This window comes from Phyllostomus hastatus, unplaced genomic scaffold (genome assembly GCF_019186645.2).
Source record: "Phyllostomus hastatus isolate PE091 unplaced genomic scaffold, TTU_PhHast_1.1 phas_scaffold_755, whole genome shotgun sequence".
Classification (NCBI taxonomy): Eukaryota; Metazoa; Chordata; class Mammalia; order Chiroptera; family Phyllostomidae; genus Phyllostomus; species Phyllostomus hastatus.
Genome location: NW_025334039.1, coordinates 2,474,598 through 2,494,862, shown reverse-complemented (window position 1 = coordinate 2,494,862; position 20,265 = coordinate 2,474,598). Strand labels below are relative to the sequence as shown.

The 20,265-nt window shown below is 46.1% G+C and overlaps 1 protein-coding gene across 1 annotated transcript in view; it reads right to left on the bottom strand.

Annotated features, from left to right (window-relative positions):
- Positions 1 to 20,265, bottom strand: part of BPIFC (BPI fold containing family C) — a 47,740-nt gene that overhangs the window by 3,182 nt on the left and 24,293 nt on the right. The window contains exons 13-19 of the mRNA XM_045826551.1: positions 18,883 to 18,943; positions 15,441 to 15,532; positions 13,787 to 13,963; positions 12,586 to 12,639; positions 11,598 to 11,768; positions 10,810 to 10,877; positions 621 to 663 (exon numbers count right to left, since the gene is read on the bottom strand). Coding sequence (XP_045682507.1) covers positions 621 to 663; positions 10,810 to 10,877; positions 11,598 to 11,768; positions 12,586 to 12,639; positions 13,787 to 13,963; positions 15,441 to 15,532; positions 18,883 to 18,943 — 666 coding nt within the window. The remainder of the gene's footprint in view (positions 1 to 620; positions 664 to 10,809; positions 10,878 to 11,597; positions 11,769 to 12,585; positions 12,640 to 13,786; positions 13,964 to 15,440; positions 15,533 to 18,882; positions 18,944 to 20,265) is intronic.

Genomic DNA, 20,265 nt, shown 5'->3' with positions numbered 1-20,265 from the left:
TTGTCCACTGTGACCCTACTTGAGAACCACTGCTCCAGAATGTAAGTGCCATGAGGGATGGATGCCAATGAGTGATTGGCTGATCTTCTTGAAGCTTGGGGGTTGGTGGTACCCCGTCACACACTGTACCAGTCTTCCAGTCAGGAGGTCACCAAGCTGGGCCCCCCCAAAAGACGTCTATGCAACCAGCCTTGACCTCATTTTAGGAGGTGGCTGGGAAGCCTTCAAAGAGCAAACTCGATCATGGCCTAATAATTGACATAGAGCCCCACCCTTTGGGAATCTGGCTCTTCAATTTAACTATAGAGGATTATTTTATCCAAAAAGTGAAATCTCCTTGAAAATACCTTTCCCCCAAAACGTTATACAGTGCCTTAACAGTCTTTTGAGTTCTTTTTAAAGTCTTTTGAACAGATAAAAGTACATTGGAGACTTCCTATCTTGTTTAATAGTTAATGGGCTTGTTGGACTAGTAGCTCCATAAAGAATTTTAAAGTTAAAATCTACACTCATGGGAAAAACAAGTACTACTCAGCAGTATAGAAAGCAACCATCCAGCTACTATATAAGAGAACTCTTGTTCTCCCTGCACAAGGAAGTCTGAGGGATCTGATTCCTACCTCGATATTGCTGCGTTTGGACTCTGGCAAAGAGAGGTGGAACCTGAAAACGAAACAAACCAACAGGAAAAGGTTAGGGAGAATATTTTAAAACAACCTTTCTGGTAGAAAGAAACAAAAGGGATAGGGGATTTTTAATTTTTAGCTCAATAAGCTGCTATTTAAAAAAACACCCAAGGGTGCAAAGACACTGTATTCTATTACATCTTTCCGTCCATATTTGCTGCTTAAGAAGCAGAGCAGGACTAACAGAAGGATGGGGCTCCCCAGGGGCATTTGCTCTGTGGGACTTACTGTTGGCAGCCTGGAAGGCGGAACAATCTTAAGAAACAGTTTTCAGTCTACAAGCCATACACTGTGAGGCGCCCAGTCTCATCTGGTCTCTGAAGCTAAGCAGAGTGAGGCCTGGGTCGTGTCTGGCTGGGAGAACATTTTCAGGCCCCCTTGCTCTGAACTCAACCTCATAACTTCTCTGACCCAGGCTGGTTCCTTGTTCATGAACACACCAATGAGGATGGTGAGAGCAGTGACCCTAGATAACGTGTCTTGGTGTAGGAGATTTAGAAACGTTTTAAAATATAATCTTCAGAGTAACTCTGTACTAGATGCAATCATTGTTGCCCCTTTTTCAGATGAGGAAACTGATGATCGGAGAAGAGAATTAAATTACCCAGGTCACAGAGTTAGCAACGGTGGGTCTGGAGGGCAAACCTCGCTCTATTTGACCCTAGACTCTGTGTTCAGTTGAGGTCACAGCTCTGGGAAGACTGTCTCTGTCTCTCTCTGTCTCTCTGTCTCTCTCTCTGTCTCTCTCTCTCTCTCTCTCTCTCACACACACACACACACACACACACACACACAAATCTGCTCAGTCATAACACATAGGTGCCAAAGGTGCCACGGTGCGATCGTTAAAGGCACTGCCAGGGACATGTGAGGGGATGCCTCCCGCTGGCCACACCACCTCTCAGCATGGACAAGGTAGATCAGGTTATAAATTCGACCTACCAGGAGGTGGCCATGATTGGCCACTTCAGGACCACCTGCTATGAGGGGGGGGTTGTCAGGGGTTTCCTGTGAACTGATTATCCATTCCTCCTAAAGCCATCTTACTCCTCTCTCTCTCTCTCTTTATTCTCTAGGCACACTCACCAGATTAGTTTACAAACGGACACGTCTCACTAACCGCAGAGAAACAGGTGGAGCAAGGAGCAAACTGTTCGGAAAAGTATGCAAGTGCAGCTCAGGCCACTAGGTGGCGACCGACTTCAGTCCTTTGACTTCATTCTCTACCAGGCCCCTAACCTGCTACTTGAAGCCTTGACACTAGAAACTAATTTTTATTATAGAACCACAGAGTCCTTGGGGGAGAAACGGAGCTCAAATAGCCCTACTGTGAAGATATATGGAAGTATAGCCTATTTTAAAAAGTTTTGGAGAATATTATCCTGATTGAAAACCAGAGCCAAAGTGCAAACTCTTAAGCGTGGCACAAGGCCCTTCATGATCTGGGTCAGCATAGCAAAGATGACACAATGAAGGTCAAGTGGACCAAAGCACAGGCACTCACAACACCACTCCTCCAACCCCGTGGCCACAGCAGACACTGAAAATCGATCCTGCACTCAATACTCTTTCATAATTGTTTATCTCTTTGCCCTCTGACTGTGCACTCCACGAGGACACAGATGTAGTCTTAACTTTGTATTCCCACAGTGAGTACAGAGCATGGAACGTGAAGACACTTAGTGTTCATTCATTCATTCCTTCATTCATTGGTTCACTGATTTGTCCAGCAGACATTTACTGAATACCTGGAATATGTCAGCCCTGGGGCAGGTGCTGCAGATAGCACTGTGAGTGAAACCAGACACAACCACTGCTGGCGTGTAGCTTACCACCTGGTGGGGAGGCAGGCAGTAATCAAATAACCCCACTGATGAAGGCTTACTTGCAGATTGAGGTAAATGCTGATGGAAAGAAATCCATTCATGGAGGTAAATGAGGAAGGAACCTGATCTTACTGGGTGGGTAGAGGCAGTTTTCCCAAAAAGGGAAATATTTCCATGAGGTAACATACAAAGGATGAGCAGGGTTAAAAAGGTGAAGTAGGGAAGGAAGAAGGAAGGGGTCTGGGCAGAGGCTGCAAGGGCGTCGTGGAGAGAACAGAGGGCCTGGGAGAGAGTGCAGCATGACCATTTATCCTAAGAGCAAGGAAGCTACGGAACGTTTCTAAGAAGGAAGGTAATGTCTGTGTTTTGGAAAGATCACTCTGGTTGTGGTACAGAGGAAAGACTGGCAGGCCAAGAGGTTTTTCCAGGTGTTCATTCCATGCTCAGTATTGTGCCACGTGACGTGCAGAATTTTGTATTTATATGAGGGATGGAGAGAAGCTGCATGTGCAAGAAGCAATCAGAGAACAATGCAAAGCAGTGTGTATTCAGGTGCTCTCTGGTGAGTTTACATACCACTCTGACTTGCTGTAGGGATTCTAAGGTGTGAAAGGTAAAAAAGCCAGCATGGGGTGTGTGTGTGTGAGAGAGAGAGAAAGAGAGAGAGAGAGAGAGACAGGTGGAGGGGGAAATAAAACGCCCTTTGAGAGAAGCGTTCTGTGCACCATCATGTCCCTTAGCACCCAGTATTATAATTGCCTGCCATTCTGAGTGTTTATCTCACCAGGATGTGGATCTGGAAGGTAGAAACCATTGTTCTCTCTACTCTCTGTATCAAGAACAGTGCAGAACACAGACTAGGTGCGTAATAAAATCTCCTTGAGTGGATATATGGGTAAGTGATTAGATAAAGGAGATGGGTGGGGGACTGTTTGTTGGAATTGAGGTCACTTGAGGGCAAGCTAGAACATTTGGAACTGTGGGAAGTAAGGCTGGCTGGATTGAAAGGCAGAACCAGTAAATGGGGGGCCTGAAAACCCCAGGCTGTGGATTTAATCCAACAAGGAGAGCTTTTGAGGGGAGGACTGTGTTGAGCCTATTCCAGTGTTTAAGGATGAGGAAGAGTCCCTCAGAGTTTGAAATTCGTTACCTTCTGTGGTCTGGAAATCCCCACCCCCCAATAAGGGAGAAAGGGAAGAAGTCGCTTCGGGTTTCCTCCTCCCATGGGGCTCCCCACTGTGACGTTTCTCTGTCCCGGCTTCAACAGTGGCTCAGAGGAAGGGTGGAGCCGGAGGTCAACCCAGGTGACAAGTCTGAGCTCTGCTGTCCTGTTCAAAGCACCGTTCCAACAGAAACTGGGTCCTTTCTTCCCGGACCTGTTTTCCTTCCTGGGTTTTTCTCTAGATGGCTCACCTGGGGAAGTGTGTGCCCGCCCAAGCTGTGAGGAGTGGAGCAAGGTGGTGATGCTATCTGCTTGTAGTCAGCGATATTTGCATTTTCGGACGGTGCTGCCTGGGAGGGGTTGTCGGGCCTGTGTTTGTGTGTGTGTGTGTTGATGGTGGTGGGTGGGGTGCAGTTTGGGAGCATCCAGAGCCTCCATCATGGCAATGTCAAAAGAAAAAGATCTAAAATTCTAAATGGTTCAACAGTAACGTATGTTTGATCGCTTCAAGCTTTGCTTGTGATTATGAGAAGAGGGTTAGAATTACGTAATCTCGATGAGGACCAAATAAGGGAAAGTGTCACTTAATCTGGCCTCTGAAATAACCTCAAAATGTCTACAATGGGGGCCAACCTGCACTGGGGTTACCTCCATAGAGAACTGTGTTGGAAACAGAATTCTCTATTGTAGATAGAGCAGTAAGAATCTGGTTTATGGCTTCGAGTGCCAACTCCACAGCTTTAAGACCATCCTGGCTTGACATGTCTCTTGGGACCAATTTTCCCCTCTTACTTGGTCAAAGTAAGAGGTGAGTAAGAGGTAAGAGGTAATAGCAAAGTAAGTTTGATCTTAGAATGGGGAAAGAGAATGAGATACTACTGCGAGAAGTCACAGATCTTTCTCGAGCACTGATGTTGTGCTGGGTATTGTGTTTGTCACACATTATCTCACCTACCCACAGAACAGCTCTACAGAGAGGGGCTCCGTTTTGCTGATGAGGAAACTGATACTTAGGTTAATTAGCTTCCTTCAGGTCCTGCAGTACCAAATGACTGAGGCAGAGTTCAAACTCATGTCTACCTGACCCCAGAGCCTGTGCTCTTAACTAGACCCAAAGAGGTCAAGTTTATTATTTATACTCCCAGCTTTTACTTTCTTTATCCTTCCTTTACTCAGTTCCTCATTAGAACAAGACAGGGGTCATGTCCAGTGCTAGTGCATTCTCTCCTGTCGACACTTGACCCTGAGAAAGATCATGCTGCCTGTTTCAGTTCAGTGAGGCTCCATGTTCGTGGGTTTCTGCTCCTAGGCAGGGGTGTTTATTTTCTAAGTCCTAGGTCTAAGTCTTATTTTCTATGTCGGAGCTTTTCACTCCATCGAAGGTGTGATAATGCTGGAAGTAAACACTCAAGGCTTTGAAAACAGACTCATCCATGTTCAAGTTCTGGCTCAGCTATTCAATAGCTCTGTGACTTGCATAAGTCCTATAACCTCCAGAAACTGAAGTGTGGGCATAGTGATACCTACCCTGGGGCTACTCATTCAACCTGCAGACGTTTACTGAGCACCATGCCAGGCCCCGGAGGTACAGGGTTGTGAGGCTGAAGTGAAATAATATACGTGTGGTGCTTGCCCCAGGACCAGCAGACAGTGCAGTCTCAATAATAAAGAGTGGGACTTCCTGTCATGATGGAGGCATAGGTAAACATAGTTCACCTCCTTGCACAACCACAGAAAAAATATTATACTAAACTACAAAATAACTGTCACCCAGAATCGTCAGAAAATCAAGCTGTATGGAAGTCTGACAACCAAGGAATGAAAGAAGCCACATTCATCCAGACGGGTAGGAAGGGCAGAGATGCGGAGACAGGAGATGCAGAATGGGGAGTCTCACACCCACATGTGGTAGATGAAAATCAGGAGGCACACGTCGGAAGTGAGGGACCCCACACCAGACCACCCAGCCCTGGGTTCCAGTGCCAGAAAGTAAGTCCCCATAACTTCTGGCCGTAAAAATCAGTGTGGGATGGGACAGCAGAAGAAACTGCAGGATTCTCAGGCGCCTCCTCTAAAAGGCCCACAATGGACTTATGCAGACTCACTCACTCTGGGCTCCAGCTTGGGGGCAGCAGCTGGAAGGGCAACAGTAACATGCAGGGGGAAACGGAAGTGTCTTGCATCAGAGCGAGTGCCTCCTGGACAAAACTCCAGAGGCCAGGCAGTGGCCACTGTCCCTTTCCTGAGCCCTTCCCCACAGAGAGCCACAGAACAGCGACACCATATCTGAGACTCTATCCACCTGGTCCACACAAGTAGCCACCACTGTTGCCCACCCCACCCCCACCCCAGCAATTATCTAACCATCCAACTTACTGGTTCACTTTTCTACAATAGGCCACACTACTAAGACAGGGAAACAAAGCAGCTCTACCTAATACAGGGAAACAGACACAGGAAGACGGCCAAAATGAGGAGACAAAAAAATATGGCCCAAATGAAAGAACAGAACAAAACCCCAGATAAAGAACTAAAAAAAATGAAGATAAGCAATCTATCAGATGTAGAGTTCAAAATACTGGTTACCAGGATGCTCAAAGAACTCACTGGGTACTTCAACAGCATAAAAAAGACCCAGGCAGAAATAAAGGTTACACTAAGTGAAATAAAGAAAAATGTACAGGGAATCAATAGTGGAGTAGATGAAGCCAGAAATCAAATCAATGATTTGGAGCATAAGGAAGAAAAAAACAGCCATGGCTGGTATGGCTCAGTGGATTGAGTGCCAGCCTGTGAACCAAAGGGTCACTGGTTCAATTCCCAGTCAGAGCACATGCCTGGGTTGCAGGCCAGGTCCCCAGAAGGGGGTGCATAAGAGGCAACCATGAATTGATGTTTCCTTCTCTTTCTCCCTCCCTTCAAAAATGAATAAATTCCATCTTTAGAAAAAGAAAAGAATGAGAAAAAAAAGAAAAAACATTCAATCAGAACAGCAAAAAGGAAGAAGAATCCAAAAAAATGAGGATAGGGTAAGGATCCTCTGGGACAACTGCAAACGTACCAATGTTTGAATCATTGGGATGCTAGAAGGACAAGGGAAAGGGCAAGAAATTGAAAACTTATTTGAAAAAAGAATGAAAAGAAAACTTCCCTGACTTGGTGAAGGAAATAGACATACAAGTCCAGGAAGCATAGAGAGTACCAGACAAGATGGTAATTAAATGCCAAAGGCTAAAGATAAAGAGAGAATCTTAAAAGCAGAAAGAGAAAAGCAGATAGTTACCTACAAGGGGGTTCCCATAAGACTGTCAGCTGATTTCTCAAAAGAAACTTTGCAGGCTAGAAAGGACGGGCAAGAAATATTCAAAGTGAAGAAAAGCAAGGATCTGCAACCTAGGTTACTCTATCCAGCAAAGCCATCATTTAGAATCAAAGGGCAGAGAAAGTGCTTCCCAGACAAGGTAAAGCTAAAGGAGTTCATCATCACCAAGTCATTATTATGTGAAATGTTAAAGGGACTTATTTAAAAAGAAGATCAAAATGATGGACATTAAAATCACAATAAATACACAACTATCAACAATTGAACCTGAAAAACAAACTAAGCAGAACAGAAACAGAATCATAGATACAGAGATCATTTGGAGGGTTATCAGTTGGGAGGGAGAAGGAGGAGAATGGGGGAAAAGGTGCAGGGATTAAGAAGTACAAATTGGTTGGTACAGAATAGACAGGGGGACATTAAGAACAGTATAGGAAACATGCATGACGCATGTACATGAACTAAGGGGAGGTGCTGGAGGGAATGGGGGTACCGAGTGGAGCGGGGCAAAGGAGGAAACTGGGATGACTGTAACAGCATAATCAATAAGATATATTTTAAAAAAATAAAGAGTGATCATAAATAGTAGAATGAAAGGGGATTTCACTAAGTGCCACCACTGGGCAGGAGACAGGGGAGTGAACTGTTTTCAGAATAGGGGACTGCTGAAATGATTTTGTATGACTGAGCCCCACTCTCCCCTGGCTGAGGCCAGCCCCACATTTTAAATAATAGCCACAGCCAACATTTCTTGAACACATAACATGCACTTTATATGTATTGACTCATGCATTCCTTACAACAACCCCTGAAGTAGGTTTTATTTTATCCTCACTTTAAGAGGAGGAAACACAGGCCCAGAGAGGTTAAGAAACCTGCTCGAGACTCCACAGCTAATGAATCTGGGCTGGGGTCTGAACCAGGCAGTCTGCCTGCAAAGCCTGTGATCTCGTTACCTCTCTGAACTCACCACTCTGGATATGCCTCTGATGGGTGCATCTCATGTCTATGCAGCCCACCCTGGGCAGCTCCAGCAAGAGGCTCCTGCAGGCAGGGGCTGGCCAGAAAGGCCGGGGTGTTCTGGAGATCTGTATGTGGAGACACTGTGTTCCCTGGTTCTTCTCAGGGATGTTTCACTGATCCCCACCCACTTTCCACCTCTACCTGCTGCGTCTCTCTGACATCACTGAAGATGAAACCAGCCCATCCTGAAAAGCAGTGCTTGCTTACAAAGCCCAGGGGTGGAGACACCGGCTGGGGTGGCCTGTGTGGGTGGCGGGGCTACTGTTCTTGCTGCCAAAGGCTCAGGCCGCTCTTTCAGCACTGTCTCCTCTCCTTCGCAAAGTCTTGCCTCTCACTTTGCTTGAAGCTTGAGTGAGGCCTGACTCACTCACCTTGGCCTCAGTCCGCTCACTGCCTGAGGTCTGCTGCAGCACCCTTGCAGGACCCACCCTCAGACTCAATGCAGGCAACCTGTGCAGCTGGGACAGGGCCTCGGCTCAGAAGGGCTCCTGCTTGGTTGAATGCCCTGCTGTCTCCATCTTGAAATTCTATGTAGTTTTTGAACAAGAGGCCTGCACTTTCATTTTGCACTGGGTCTTGCAAATTATGTAGCTGGTCCTGCTCAGATCCCGCTAAGACCTCAGGATGCAGGATGACTCCCCAGCCAAGAATCTAAAGGAGAATCTAAATCCTGACAGTAAACCAGATTGCTGCTCAAGTGCAAATGTCATTTCTACCTGCTTAGGAGCTTGCTGCCCCAATTAGCAGCCCTGCCCCATTCTCCCCATCACTCCAAATGTCCTGCCTGCCTATCAGCCCTTTCCTCTCAGCCTTCAAACAGACGGAGGTCTCACCTGTACTACAGTCCTGCTTGCTGCTCAGGCAAACCGTGTTCCAAGTTCTCTCCTTTCTCTTGCGGCCTAGCTGAGCTGCTGCCAGCCACCTCCTCACCTTCTGTCCTTTCCTCACCTCCTGCTCTCGGGCTCAACCATTCAAACTGCCATCCCAAAGATCAGCCGTCAAGGTTCAGAGTTTCATGAGCTTTGATCTTGCAGCAAAAGGGGCCACATTATGACTTCTGGGGGCCTGAGGCACTTTGGCCTTTGGGAGTCTTTCCTCCATTAAAAAAAGTTACAAATATAAAGATAAGCATAATCCTTGCTGGATTGTATTCATTTTTTAAAATTCTTATTTTAAAATATATTAAAAAACATTTTCATGGATCCCTAAAGTCTTGTGGGCTCTAGGCACTGTGCCTACTGAGCCTAATGGAGAAATAAGTCCTGTTTTACAGGGCTGGGAAAAGTTGAGTAACCCTTCTTGAAATCTTGTGTCTTTGGGAAACCACACTATTTCTTTTTCCTTTTATTGGGTAAACATGGTACAGTTGACTCTTGAACAACACAGTTTTGAACCGTGTGAATCCACTTATATGCAGATTTTGTTAAAAACTACTGCTGGCCCTCTGCATCCATGAATTTCACATCTGTAGATTCGACCAACCAGTGTCCGAACAGTGTTTCTGACCTGTGGTTGAGAATCCGCAGATGCGGCGGGCTGACCACATGTATCGTCCTACATCACTTCATAGAAGGGACTGGAGCATCCTTGGAGTTTGGTATCTGTGGGGTATTCTGGGACCAATCCCCATCAGATACCAAGAGCCAACTGTATCTTGGTATCCCCAAGATACCAAGTTAAGTTTTTGGGTAGTCAAAATTGTAGCAAATTTTTGACTGTGCGGCGTGGGGGAGGGGTGCCAGCACTCCTAACCCCTGTGTTGTTCCAGGCTCAGCTGTAGTTATAAAGACAATGTTAAGGAAAGATGCAACTTGTATAATCTATCTTAACACAACTCTTCATTTGCTACTCACTTCCTTGTCCAGATGGAAGGCTATCTTACAAGGCTGCCTGATGTGTTTATGCTGTTCCACATTTTGCTTGTTCCATGTAATATTACTTTATTGAAACATCTTACATGTTTCTGCCACAGTCCTGATAACCTTCTAGTCGACTGATGGTGGCGGACTTGTTTTCCCCCTCTGCTGGTTTCTTGTTCTCTCTGGACTCTGCCTTCTCTGTCTGTTTCTTCCTATCACAGATTTAATCTGGGCCGTGTCGGACTCACAGCTTCAGCTGTGGGCTCCATAGGGCTGAGGAAAGTGGGCCATGCTTCCAAATGGCCATTCGTGTTCAGTGATCTGTGCACATAACCTGTCAGGCCCTTTCACACTGCGTGACTTGCACTGGCGAGCCCGCCAGGCCATGTGGCATGGGCTTGTGATACTCTCCCTCACAGTAATGGCATCCAAGTGTCAGAGCCTGAAGGTATCTCAGGAGTAATTCAGTCCAACTTCATTATTTTACAGACAAGGAAACTGACACGCAGAGGCTAATAGACTGGGTCATGGTTAAAAAACCAGTGAGCAAGGATTTGAAACTTCATTCCTTGACCTCCAAGTTTCATGCTCTTTCCTCAAGGGCACACTCCCTGAATTTGTTAAGGAGGAATTTTACTTTTAAATTGCTGTACCATTGGAGGTGCATTTATATTACAGAATTATATCTATAATTACTGTGTTGCCCATTTTGGCTTAGTATTGTTGAATGGGAAGAGAAAAGAACAACTTGGCAACACGTTTTCAAGTCCCTACTGTGAAGTTATCTGGACTATGGGCAGGAGAAGTGCTTAAGTGATTTGAGTTCTATCCAATAGCAGCTCTGCTTGGTCTGTTGATGTCCCCTTTGTCTCTCTGGTCTGTTGATTCACTTATGGTGAAATTTCCCAACAGTTAAATCAATTGATCTTACCTGTTCAGAGACAAGGAGCAGACCAGTCTTTGTCCCAAAATAACCAGGCCAACACTGGTGCTAGCAACCTGCAGACCACAAAAGCATTGATTACTAAGAGGAACGAATCTCTCTGGCCAGATGGGCCATAAATATTATTCGCTATAGTGGAAACACAATAAACTTCGCTTTCCCTCTCATTCCAAGAGGTGTTAGAAAGAAATAGCTCTAAAAATACTCTTTTAGGTAAGAAAGCTAACTATAAAGAATTTCTGTTTGAGGATCTTCTTTGAATTATTTTTCTATTTTCTCCTAATCTCTATGTACCACATAGAGATTATATATATACATGTACTATGTACACGTACTGTGTACATGTATATACATGTACTATATATAGACATACACATGTATACATTACATGTACACATACACGTGTGGGGGGTATTTTGCTTAGGTTCATTGTATTAGTCCCCTTTTATCAAATTGCATGTGGCCTTCATCTCTTCAAATAAACTTGAATTCCACCTCAACTTATTTCAAGGAAAAAGAAATCTGGCTATCAACGTAACCGAAGCAGAGGGAAGGGAACACAGGAAGTGGAGAAGGGTACGGATCTGTTTTACGATGTATGGGGGTTGAGCACTGGCCTTCCATGTCTCCCCCCAACCCCCTTCTCAACTCTGTCCTCAGTCCTAACTGACGAATCACTCCCCACCCTTCCGAGCGTTTAGCAGACCGCTGCTGGCCAGTGGTCTGCTACAGGAACAGGAGTGGTACCCCCAGGCCCGTCTGTCCCCCAGACTTACAAAGTCCATGGACACGATGGTTTCAGCAGTTGAGTTCTCAGACTCGGTGAGTATCACAATGGAGGCAGGGATGTCCAGGGTGAAGTTACCTGGCAGTAAACTGACCACAGGAGGCTCCGTGGCCATGATCCGAAACGTGAAGGGCTGGGACAGGATGTAGATGTCTGCGATCTGCCCGTGTTCAGGGGGGAGAAAAAGATCACCGAGATTGGGAGTTGGGAGTTGATGAGGGAGAATCACAAACTTGCGGTGGCTTGTGGTGGTTAAACCTTACATCATGCAGTCAGAATAGAAAAAAGATCTCTAATGAAAACAACAATAACATGCAAAAAACCCATATAACCACAGTGGAGGTTTATGGAAGACACAGTGTGCCAGGCACCAAGTCAGGGCTATCTGTACTGTCTCATTTAATCTTCACAAAATCCCTGCGAGGCAGGTTCTCCCCATTTCACAAAAGGAGAAAGCCAGTCTTAGAGAGGTTAAGTCACCTTTCCATGGTCCCAGGTGAGTAAGTTGCGGAAGTGGGATTCAAATCCAGGTCTGTGTGATACAAGATCCTTGCTCTAAAACCAGGATGCTGTATAAAAACAGCATCTCTCCCTCTCTGTTCTCAGGGGCACACGGGGGCCTTTCAGTACACCGTGTCTGACACTCAGGTGCTCTGGAGGCATTAAGAGTTGCTTTGCTAAAGCCACAACCATAGGCATTATTCCTTCATTCCCATTACAGCTGATTATTTCAAGTGTGGTGGAACTTTGTGGATGGAACAGATGGATGATTTATTTTGTGAACTTAAAATGCCTTTAATAGTAACTTGTTCAGTAAACATTTGTGGATATTCGATTAAAAGAAAGAAGTTCCTTAAGAACGAAAAGATGGACTCAGGCTTGCACTGGAAAGGAATATAAAGAACACACAAGTCTTCCAGAAGTTAATTCCCATGAAACCAAATACACCGCCAAGGAGTCAAATCCTGAGCACTCACCCGGGACAGCATGTTGCCAATGCCTTGAGAGTTTCGAAACAAATGGCTGGAAATCTGGAAAATGAAGAGCATCGTGTCACTGTAAGGTTTTTACTGTGGGTTATTTCTTCAGGGAAAATGTAGTATTCCCTACAATTTTTATGAATTATGATGATGTTGCCCCCACAAAAAAAGGTGTTTGAAGGTGACTTATCATTTTTTAGACCAACCACAGGAAATCTGAGGCCCAGGGAGGGGAAGTGACTTGCACGTGGGCAGTCACACAGGAGTTACCTTCCCTTTTAGTGAGTGACTTCAGTAACTGTATATTCTATATGGATGATCCATGTGTAAATATCTGTGGTGGTTAACAGTATGTTTTCTGTTACTGCCCTCATTTTCCGAGATCACTGAGACACAGGACGCTCAAGGAATTTATTTTCGCAGATGGCTGGTTTTCAAGTTGTGAAGCTAAAAGTGTCTAATTTCAAGCACCGTATGACAGCTGGTGCTGCCAACTTAGCATTTTGAACGCTTGTATAATTAAGCCCTACGGAATGCAAAGATTCGTGAGGGATGCTCGGTAAAAGTTGTTGGTGGACAGGCTGGAAGGACTGTTCTCATCATATGTAAAAGAGAAGGGTGCAGTGGCAACAAGAATCAGTGAGTATCTGTCCTATTACTGGTCATGGCGGATAAATCAGTTGCAGTTGCTGATAGGAGAAATCTTTCTGTTGGCCTAATGTAAGGAATGATAATGGTGGTGATAACCAGCAGCGCCTGTAGGACACTTACTCTGTGCTGGGCATTGGTCTGAGTGCTTTACACATACTCAAACCTCTTTAATGTCCATACCAGCCCTGTGGGTAGAGATTTATTTTTATTCCCATCTTCCAAATGAGGAAATTGGCACAGAAAAGTTAAATAAGTTGAAAGTGCCCAAGGTCATGGGTAATAAGTGATGAAGGGGGCCCTGTTGTTATTTAAGAGGAATCTGCGACAGCCACTTGTAACAAAAAAATGACGTGAGAAAAACTGGAATCCCAATGACTCTCCAACAACTAATAATGTGCATTCCACAACCCTTCATTTGCCGTCCTGATAGGAGTGGCAGTCTGCAAAGCCCAGGAAGAGAAATTATGACATAAAGCCCCCATAATGGGGCACTTGTACTAAGAGTACATGTGGGGGCCGACTGTCATCACCCGTTAACCCTTCTCACCTCTTTTGTGGAGAGAGAGACATTGAAAGCTCCCGCTGTGAAATGGGCAAAGGACGCAGAGTTAAAGAAATACTCGGAGATCCCAATGTAGAGCATGGAGTCGCTGCCTGCTGGGAGCTCAAAAGGCACTGGAGGGAAGGGGGGGTCGGTGAGGTTGTTCAATGGGTAGAACACGCCCTGTGGGGAAAGAGGGAGAGCGGTGTGTCAGGTGAAGGCTCCAAGGTGCCGGACTAAAGAATGTGGACCCTCTCAGGTGAGAATGAGAAAAATTTCAGAAACTCATTCTGGGAAGAAAAAATGATAAGGCCTTCTGGCTTTTTGACCAGTGACTGTGTTTCAGAGCTCTGATGACTTGTTGAGCATACACCTGGGCACGTGGGTGCACTCTGGGTCTAGCCCAGTGAGAAGCTCCTTGCCAGTCCTTTTCTCTGAGAAAGAGAGGCAGATGCGTTTAGTTGGAGGGGACAGCTCTGAATAGTTCCTGAGGTACCAGGTAGAGACTTCAAGCTCTTGGCTTTCAAAATCTGTGATTGCTGAGCAGCTGGGGTATCACAGAAAGACTCAGGAAACCCCCAAATTTGAAATGGTTTAAAGCATTTTTTAAAGCACTCAACAAACAGCTATTGAGTTGAACTGAGTCGAACACAGCACCTTGAACTGCACCTGCACCACTTGCTCCTGAGTGCGTCGTGGGTTTTGGACAGGCAGGGGAAAGCCCGTGGCATTGCTGATGCTGCCCTCGTTTGTTGGTAGTTAGTAAGAAATGGTGGCTGTGCGATATTCAGCTAACCCGAATGACTCTGAGTGACTGAAATATAAGCCAATATGCATTTTTGAAAACAATGATATTAACTTTGGGGCAAAGCTAAACATAAGGGCCATTGACTACTTTTCCAGGATCGGCAAACACCATTTTCGTGTGCTCGTGGCCCCCACAGAGGTCAGTGGCCCTCAGTTAAACTGACTAGTCTGAGAATGACAGAAGCACCAACGTGTACTGTTACTGACATGGTGAGTTCTCATAAGCACAGACCACTCTCCTCGCTGCCTCCTAGCCTCAAACCTACTCCCAGAGGCAAAGACATGGTGTTCCTTTCCTTGGAGCAGACAGACATATCCTGTGTAATCTGAACAATCGTTCAGCAATCGAGAAAATGTTCGAGTCTTTTGAAGGAGCACACCCGTCACGGAATTGCTTGGAGATGGAGACAATTCGAAGAGCATGTAGGTGTATTTCCTCTGCACATAGTATTTGCTCCCCAAATACAGTCTGCCCTCTGTGTCCCGAGGTTCTGCTTCAACAAACCGCAGATGAAAAATATTTTTTTAAAGGAGCTACGTTGTTGCTGATGTGCATTACGCAGTTAGGCCTGTGATGGTTGTGTCTGCACAGAGCATGTACAGTTTTTGAAACAACTATCCACATACTATTTATATTGTGTTAGGTTTTATAAGGAATGTAGGGATGATTTAAAGTACACAGGAGGATGTGCACAGGTTAACGGCAAACGCCATGCCATTTTATATGAGGGACTTGAGCATCCCAGATTTCGGTACTGGGGGGTGTCCTGTAACCAAGCCCTGGAGGATACTGAGGGATAACTGTACTGGCTGTTCATAGCCAGGACGAGGACTCTGGTAACGAGAAGGTTACCTTCAAATTCAGGTCAATGTAGTTCTCAGTAATTTCTGGAGAACTCATCAGGGAATAATCCAGCAAGGTATAGTTGTCGATCTTCATTAAAACTAAATAATAAATAAAGCAAAAAAAATTTACATTCATTAAAAGCATAACATATGATTAATGCATACTTACAACAAATTCTTACATAATTTGATAATTTTTAATTCTCTGTTGTTTTAAATAATAATTACTCTATTCTGTAAGTAACACATGTTCACTATTTATTTATTTACTCATTTAAAGTACAGTTGACATTCGATATCATATTAGTTTCAGGTCCTTCTCACTTTTTAAAACCCGGGAAAAGTAGATAAGTCAAAAGAAGAAAGTAAACACCTTTTTAGATCACATAATCCTGAGAGAAACTTGAGTAAAATTTTGGTGTATACACTTTTAATCTCTCTCTCTCTCTCTCTCACACACACACACACACACACACTTATTTTTTATAAAGGAAATTAGACAAACAAAAGGTATTTGTCAATATTAAGCCATACATATTAGTTTGGTATAATGAGAGACTTTCAAGTTCTATGTTAAAGCCTCTTATGTAGTTAGAACTTATTTACTTTGCCCTGGCTGGCATAGCTCAGTGGATTGAGCGCAGGCTGCGAACCAAAGTGTCGCAGGTTCGATTCCCAGTCAGGGTACATGCCTGGGTTGCAGGCCATGACCCCCAGCAACTGCACATTGATGTTTCTCTCTCTCTTTCTCCCTCCCTTCCCTCTCTGAAAATAAATAAAATCTATAAAAAAAAAAGAACTTATTTACTTTTTACAATGAGCATATATTACTGTTATAATTAGAAATAATTTTTAAAAAGAAATATTGAGAGAGACAGACAGGCAGGAGTAAAATTCACTAAGTTGGAGAGGCCGATGTAATTCTCACGCACAGTGCTACTGATTCGTGTCATTTTCTGTACTATCCTTTTCAGAGCAAAGCAGGAGGCCAGGCAGGGGCCGGGAAACAGTGGGTGTGGCTTGCAGGAAGCATGAACCTCAGCGCCCGACACAGCCTGTCTGTGCACACAGCCTGCCTGTGCTGTGGTGCAGTGCCCGGTGTCCAACCTGGCCTGAGGCGTTGCTTTCCCGACCACCGTGTGCTCTGGTGGGAAGACTTCCTCCCCGGTCTAGAGGAAGGTACCTGAGCACCACAGCTTCCCACCTTGCATGTCATGTTTGGTTTATTCCACAGATGGAGATGAGAAGGAAGAAGAGATGAAGTGATTTGCCAAAATGAGGGAACAATACTACCCTATGCCACCGTGGTTTTAAAAACTGCTTTCGAATTCCCAGTCTCAAGGGATCCATCACCATGCTGGGAGGGAAGTAGGACCCGGCCACATTAAAGGGGAGGGGAGGGAGGCTCCCAGAGGTGGCGAAAGTTGCCAAAGCAAGCTAGGACAGGAGGATGCTCGGCCAGTTCTTTCTTCTCTCCATCTTCTTTCTCTTTCCCTACCTCCCCAATTTATTAATTTTCCTTCCTCCACCTATACCCATTTATCAGTCCGTTTGTCCATCTCTTGTCACCCCTTCATCAATCTAGCATTTATGAACTTCGTGTGGGCTGGTGCTGGGCCTGGTGCTGGAGATACAGAGCTGCGTCAGAGCCTCTGCCCTCATGGAACTCACAGTCTGGTGGGGAGACGGGCATGTAACTGGGAAATGAAGATCCAGTGTAGGAGGGCAGATCTAAACCTGAGCTCTAGATGGTCTGATCACCAACCTGTTCTGACAGAGTCTGCCCCACGTGGGGAAATGGTAACTCCATTCTCCCAACGTTCTAGCTGCTCAGGGTCAAACCTGGGGTTATCCTCAACTCCCCTCACGACCCTCCTTCAGTGTGTCAGCAAACACCACTGTCTCGACTTGCAAGGTATGTTCAGGACCTGAATGTGTCTCCCCATCTTCGTCCCGGCCAGCTGCCATCTTTGCTCATGTGGGTCACTGCGGTAGCCTCTTAAGTGGTCTCCCTGCTTCCACCTTTGGCCCCCAATCCTGTCTATTATCAATAGACAGAAATCAGAGTGATATTGTGAAAATATACGTGACATCATGTGACACTAGCTCAGAACTCTCCAAAGGCTTCTTACAAGAGTGTGACTAAGAGCCGGCCTTTGCAATGACCGACAGAGCCCCGGACATCTGACCATCTGCTTTCTTCCCCCTGACCTCATCTCCTGCTACTACTTCCCCCCGCGCCCCCTCTGCTCTCAGCATGGCCTCCTCACCGCTCCTCCAGCACACCTGGCACGTTCCTGCTTCAGGGCCTGTGAGCGTGCGGTTTCACCTGCCTGGAATGTTCTGTGCCCAGATCAAGGAGTAGCTCACTCCCTACTTCATTCAGGTTGGTACTTTGTGTTACCTGCTCAGTAATCTAAAATGGAAAACTATCTAATATGGACATCCTTGACTATACTCTTTAAAATCAAAACCACTCCCCAGCTCCTTCCTTGCTTTATTTTGCTTATCACTTATCACTAGGATGCCATAGATCTTACTTATCATCTCGCTTGCTGTCTGTCCCCTCCCAATAGTCCCATGAGGTAGGGATTTCAGTTTCCGAGGCTTACTGTTGCATTCCAGCACCAGGAGCAGCACCTGGCCTGGGCCATTGGTGAATGAATGGGTGGAGTGGAAAGAGAGAGATACTTTCAAAGTATCGTGTGAGCATAGAGGAGGCAGAACTTTGGGGTGTGGGCATCAGGTAAGACTTCTTGGAAGAGACTATGCCTGAGCTGAGCCTTAAAAGATAAAGAAGAGTGAACAAGACAAGGAATGGCTGAGGGGTAGGGAGTGGAAGGGACTGTATCCCTCACGGCTTAGCACAGTGTTGGCAGACGGCACCTAATAAATATCTATTAAATGACTAACTGGATGAAGGGGGACAAAGCTCTTCTAGGCAGAGGACAACAGGGGCAAAGGTGAGGGGCGTGAGGGCAGGAGAAGCAGTCTGACTGCTGGAGCAGGAAAGGTGCAAGATGAAGCGGAGAGAGGGAAGTAGGAGCCAGAGCACGTCAGGTGGGGCTGGTAGTCCACATTAAAGCACTTGGACTTGGTCCTGAAGGCAGAGAGGTGCCAGTGGCTGGGTTAGGACCAGGGGATAACCTGGCCCAGATCAGCATTAGTCATCCTGAAGAAGGTGGATTTTGTGCCAGACCTGGGATTAAAGCTTATGAGCGTTTTATTCTCAGACTGCATCTAGTCTCCTGCAGAGAAGCTGGTGGTAGCAGCAGAGACCAGGCCCCACACACAGGCCATGGGTCCCCACCCCTTCCCACGGCTCTGGCTGGCAGGGCGGAAAGCAGACGGAAGAGCCGGAGCTACAGGGTGTGGAAAAGCAAACCTGGAGAACACCAGAGTGGGAAGGTGGGGAGAAAAGCATCAGAAGAGACAGCTCAGGGACTCACCCTCCAGCATGCTGAGATTGGCATTCAGTGCTTCCACCTCACCTATGAGGATGGGACAGAGCTGGCCGTAAAAGGAATTAAAAAAAAATGCAGGTTATTGTATTATACTGGAAACCTCTACTTATGGGCCTAGACCCTGCAAATGAAGGCTAGCAGACACTCTCCCTTTAGTCATAAAGACTTTCCCTTAAATTAGTTGATGCCTATGGGCCTCAAGTTAGTATGCATGGGTGGCAGGTCATTTAATGCTGACTGAACTTCATGGCAGATGGGGCCACACCCAGTGAAAAATGTGACCTTGCCTTTTCCTCCTGTGGCATGACAGGACATGTGTCCCAGTCCATGATGGTGCTGTCACACCCGGGGAACCTGCTGTGCCTTTTCCCTTCTGTCATCAGAACTGTGCTACCAGGAGTGGTTACAGCTGGGGCCTTTACTTCCCTGTTGGGCAGGTTCAACAGCCCATGAGATCAGGCATCTGTTTCGACCAGAACGCCATTTGGAATCAGCAAATTAATATTGAGTCAGGCTCAAGCTCATTTGGAGGAAAAAGGACGAGCACCAACGTCGATGGACCTGCTGTGTGCCAGGCGTGTGCTAAGCACTCAGTGTGGTGATTACTAGCGGAGGCTTGGGAGCTGGGCTGCCGGGCTGAATCCGTTGGGAAGTTACCTGTACTCTCGGTCCTCAGTTCCCTCACCTGCAAAGTGGGGATGCTAACTGCATCTACCTCATCAGGTTATCGTGCGCAGAGGTTGAGGTACTTCGTGTAAAATTTCCCAGCTCATAGTGAGCATTCAGTGTGTGTTAGCTGTTGTTTGAACCCCATTCCACCCTCACCTCGGTGCTGGGAGGTAAGCACTATTGTCACCTATTTACAAATGGGAAAGCTGGAGAAGTTAGGTGAGTGAGTCTCCAGGGGTCACATCACTAGCGTTTGAAACCTGCTCTGGCCCAGCTGGACAGCTGTGTTCTGAGCACTCTTTTCATCCCCAGCGGCTCAGAGGGAATCCCAGAGGCAAAGCCTCTGTGATTTCTAAGTCATATATAAACTCCAGGCAAACTTAACTATTGGCTTCCTCTCAGAGGCCAAGAGCCATGCCTCACTTCTGAACAGAGGAATGATCAAGTGTGAGGGCCTTGAAGGTGGACTCAAAGTCCCTTGGCTAGGGGGCAACCTCATTACACAGGCTGCTCAGTGTTTCTGCATGTTGATTCCCTCACTGATGTTCAGTAAGCACCTACTACTTCCTGCCAAGCACGGAGCTGAGCATGAGGGAGAAGGAGATAGCCAGACACCAGCTGTACCCCTCTTTTCCAGACAGGAGTGTCCCTTCTTCAGCAGTCCTCCTCATCCCTCTCCTCGTCTCCCACAAATTGTGG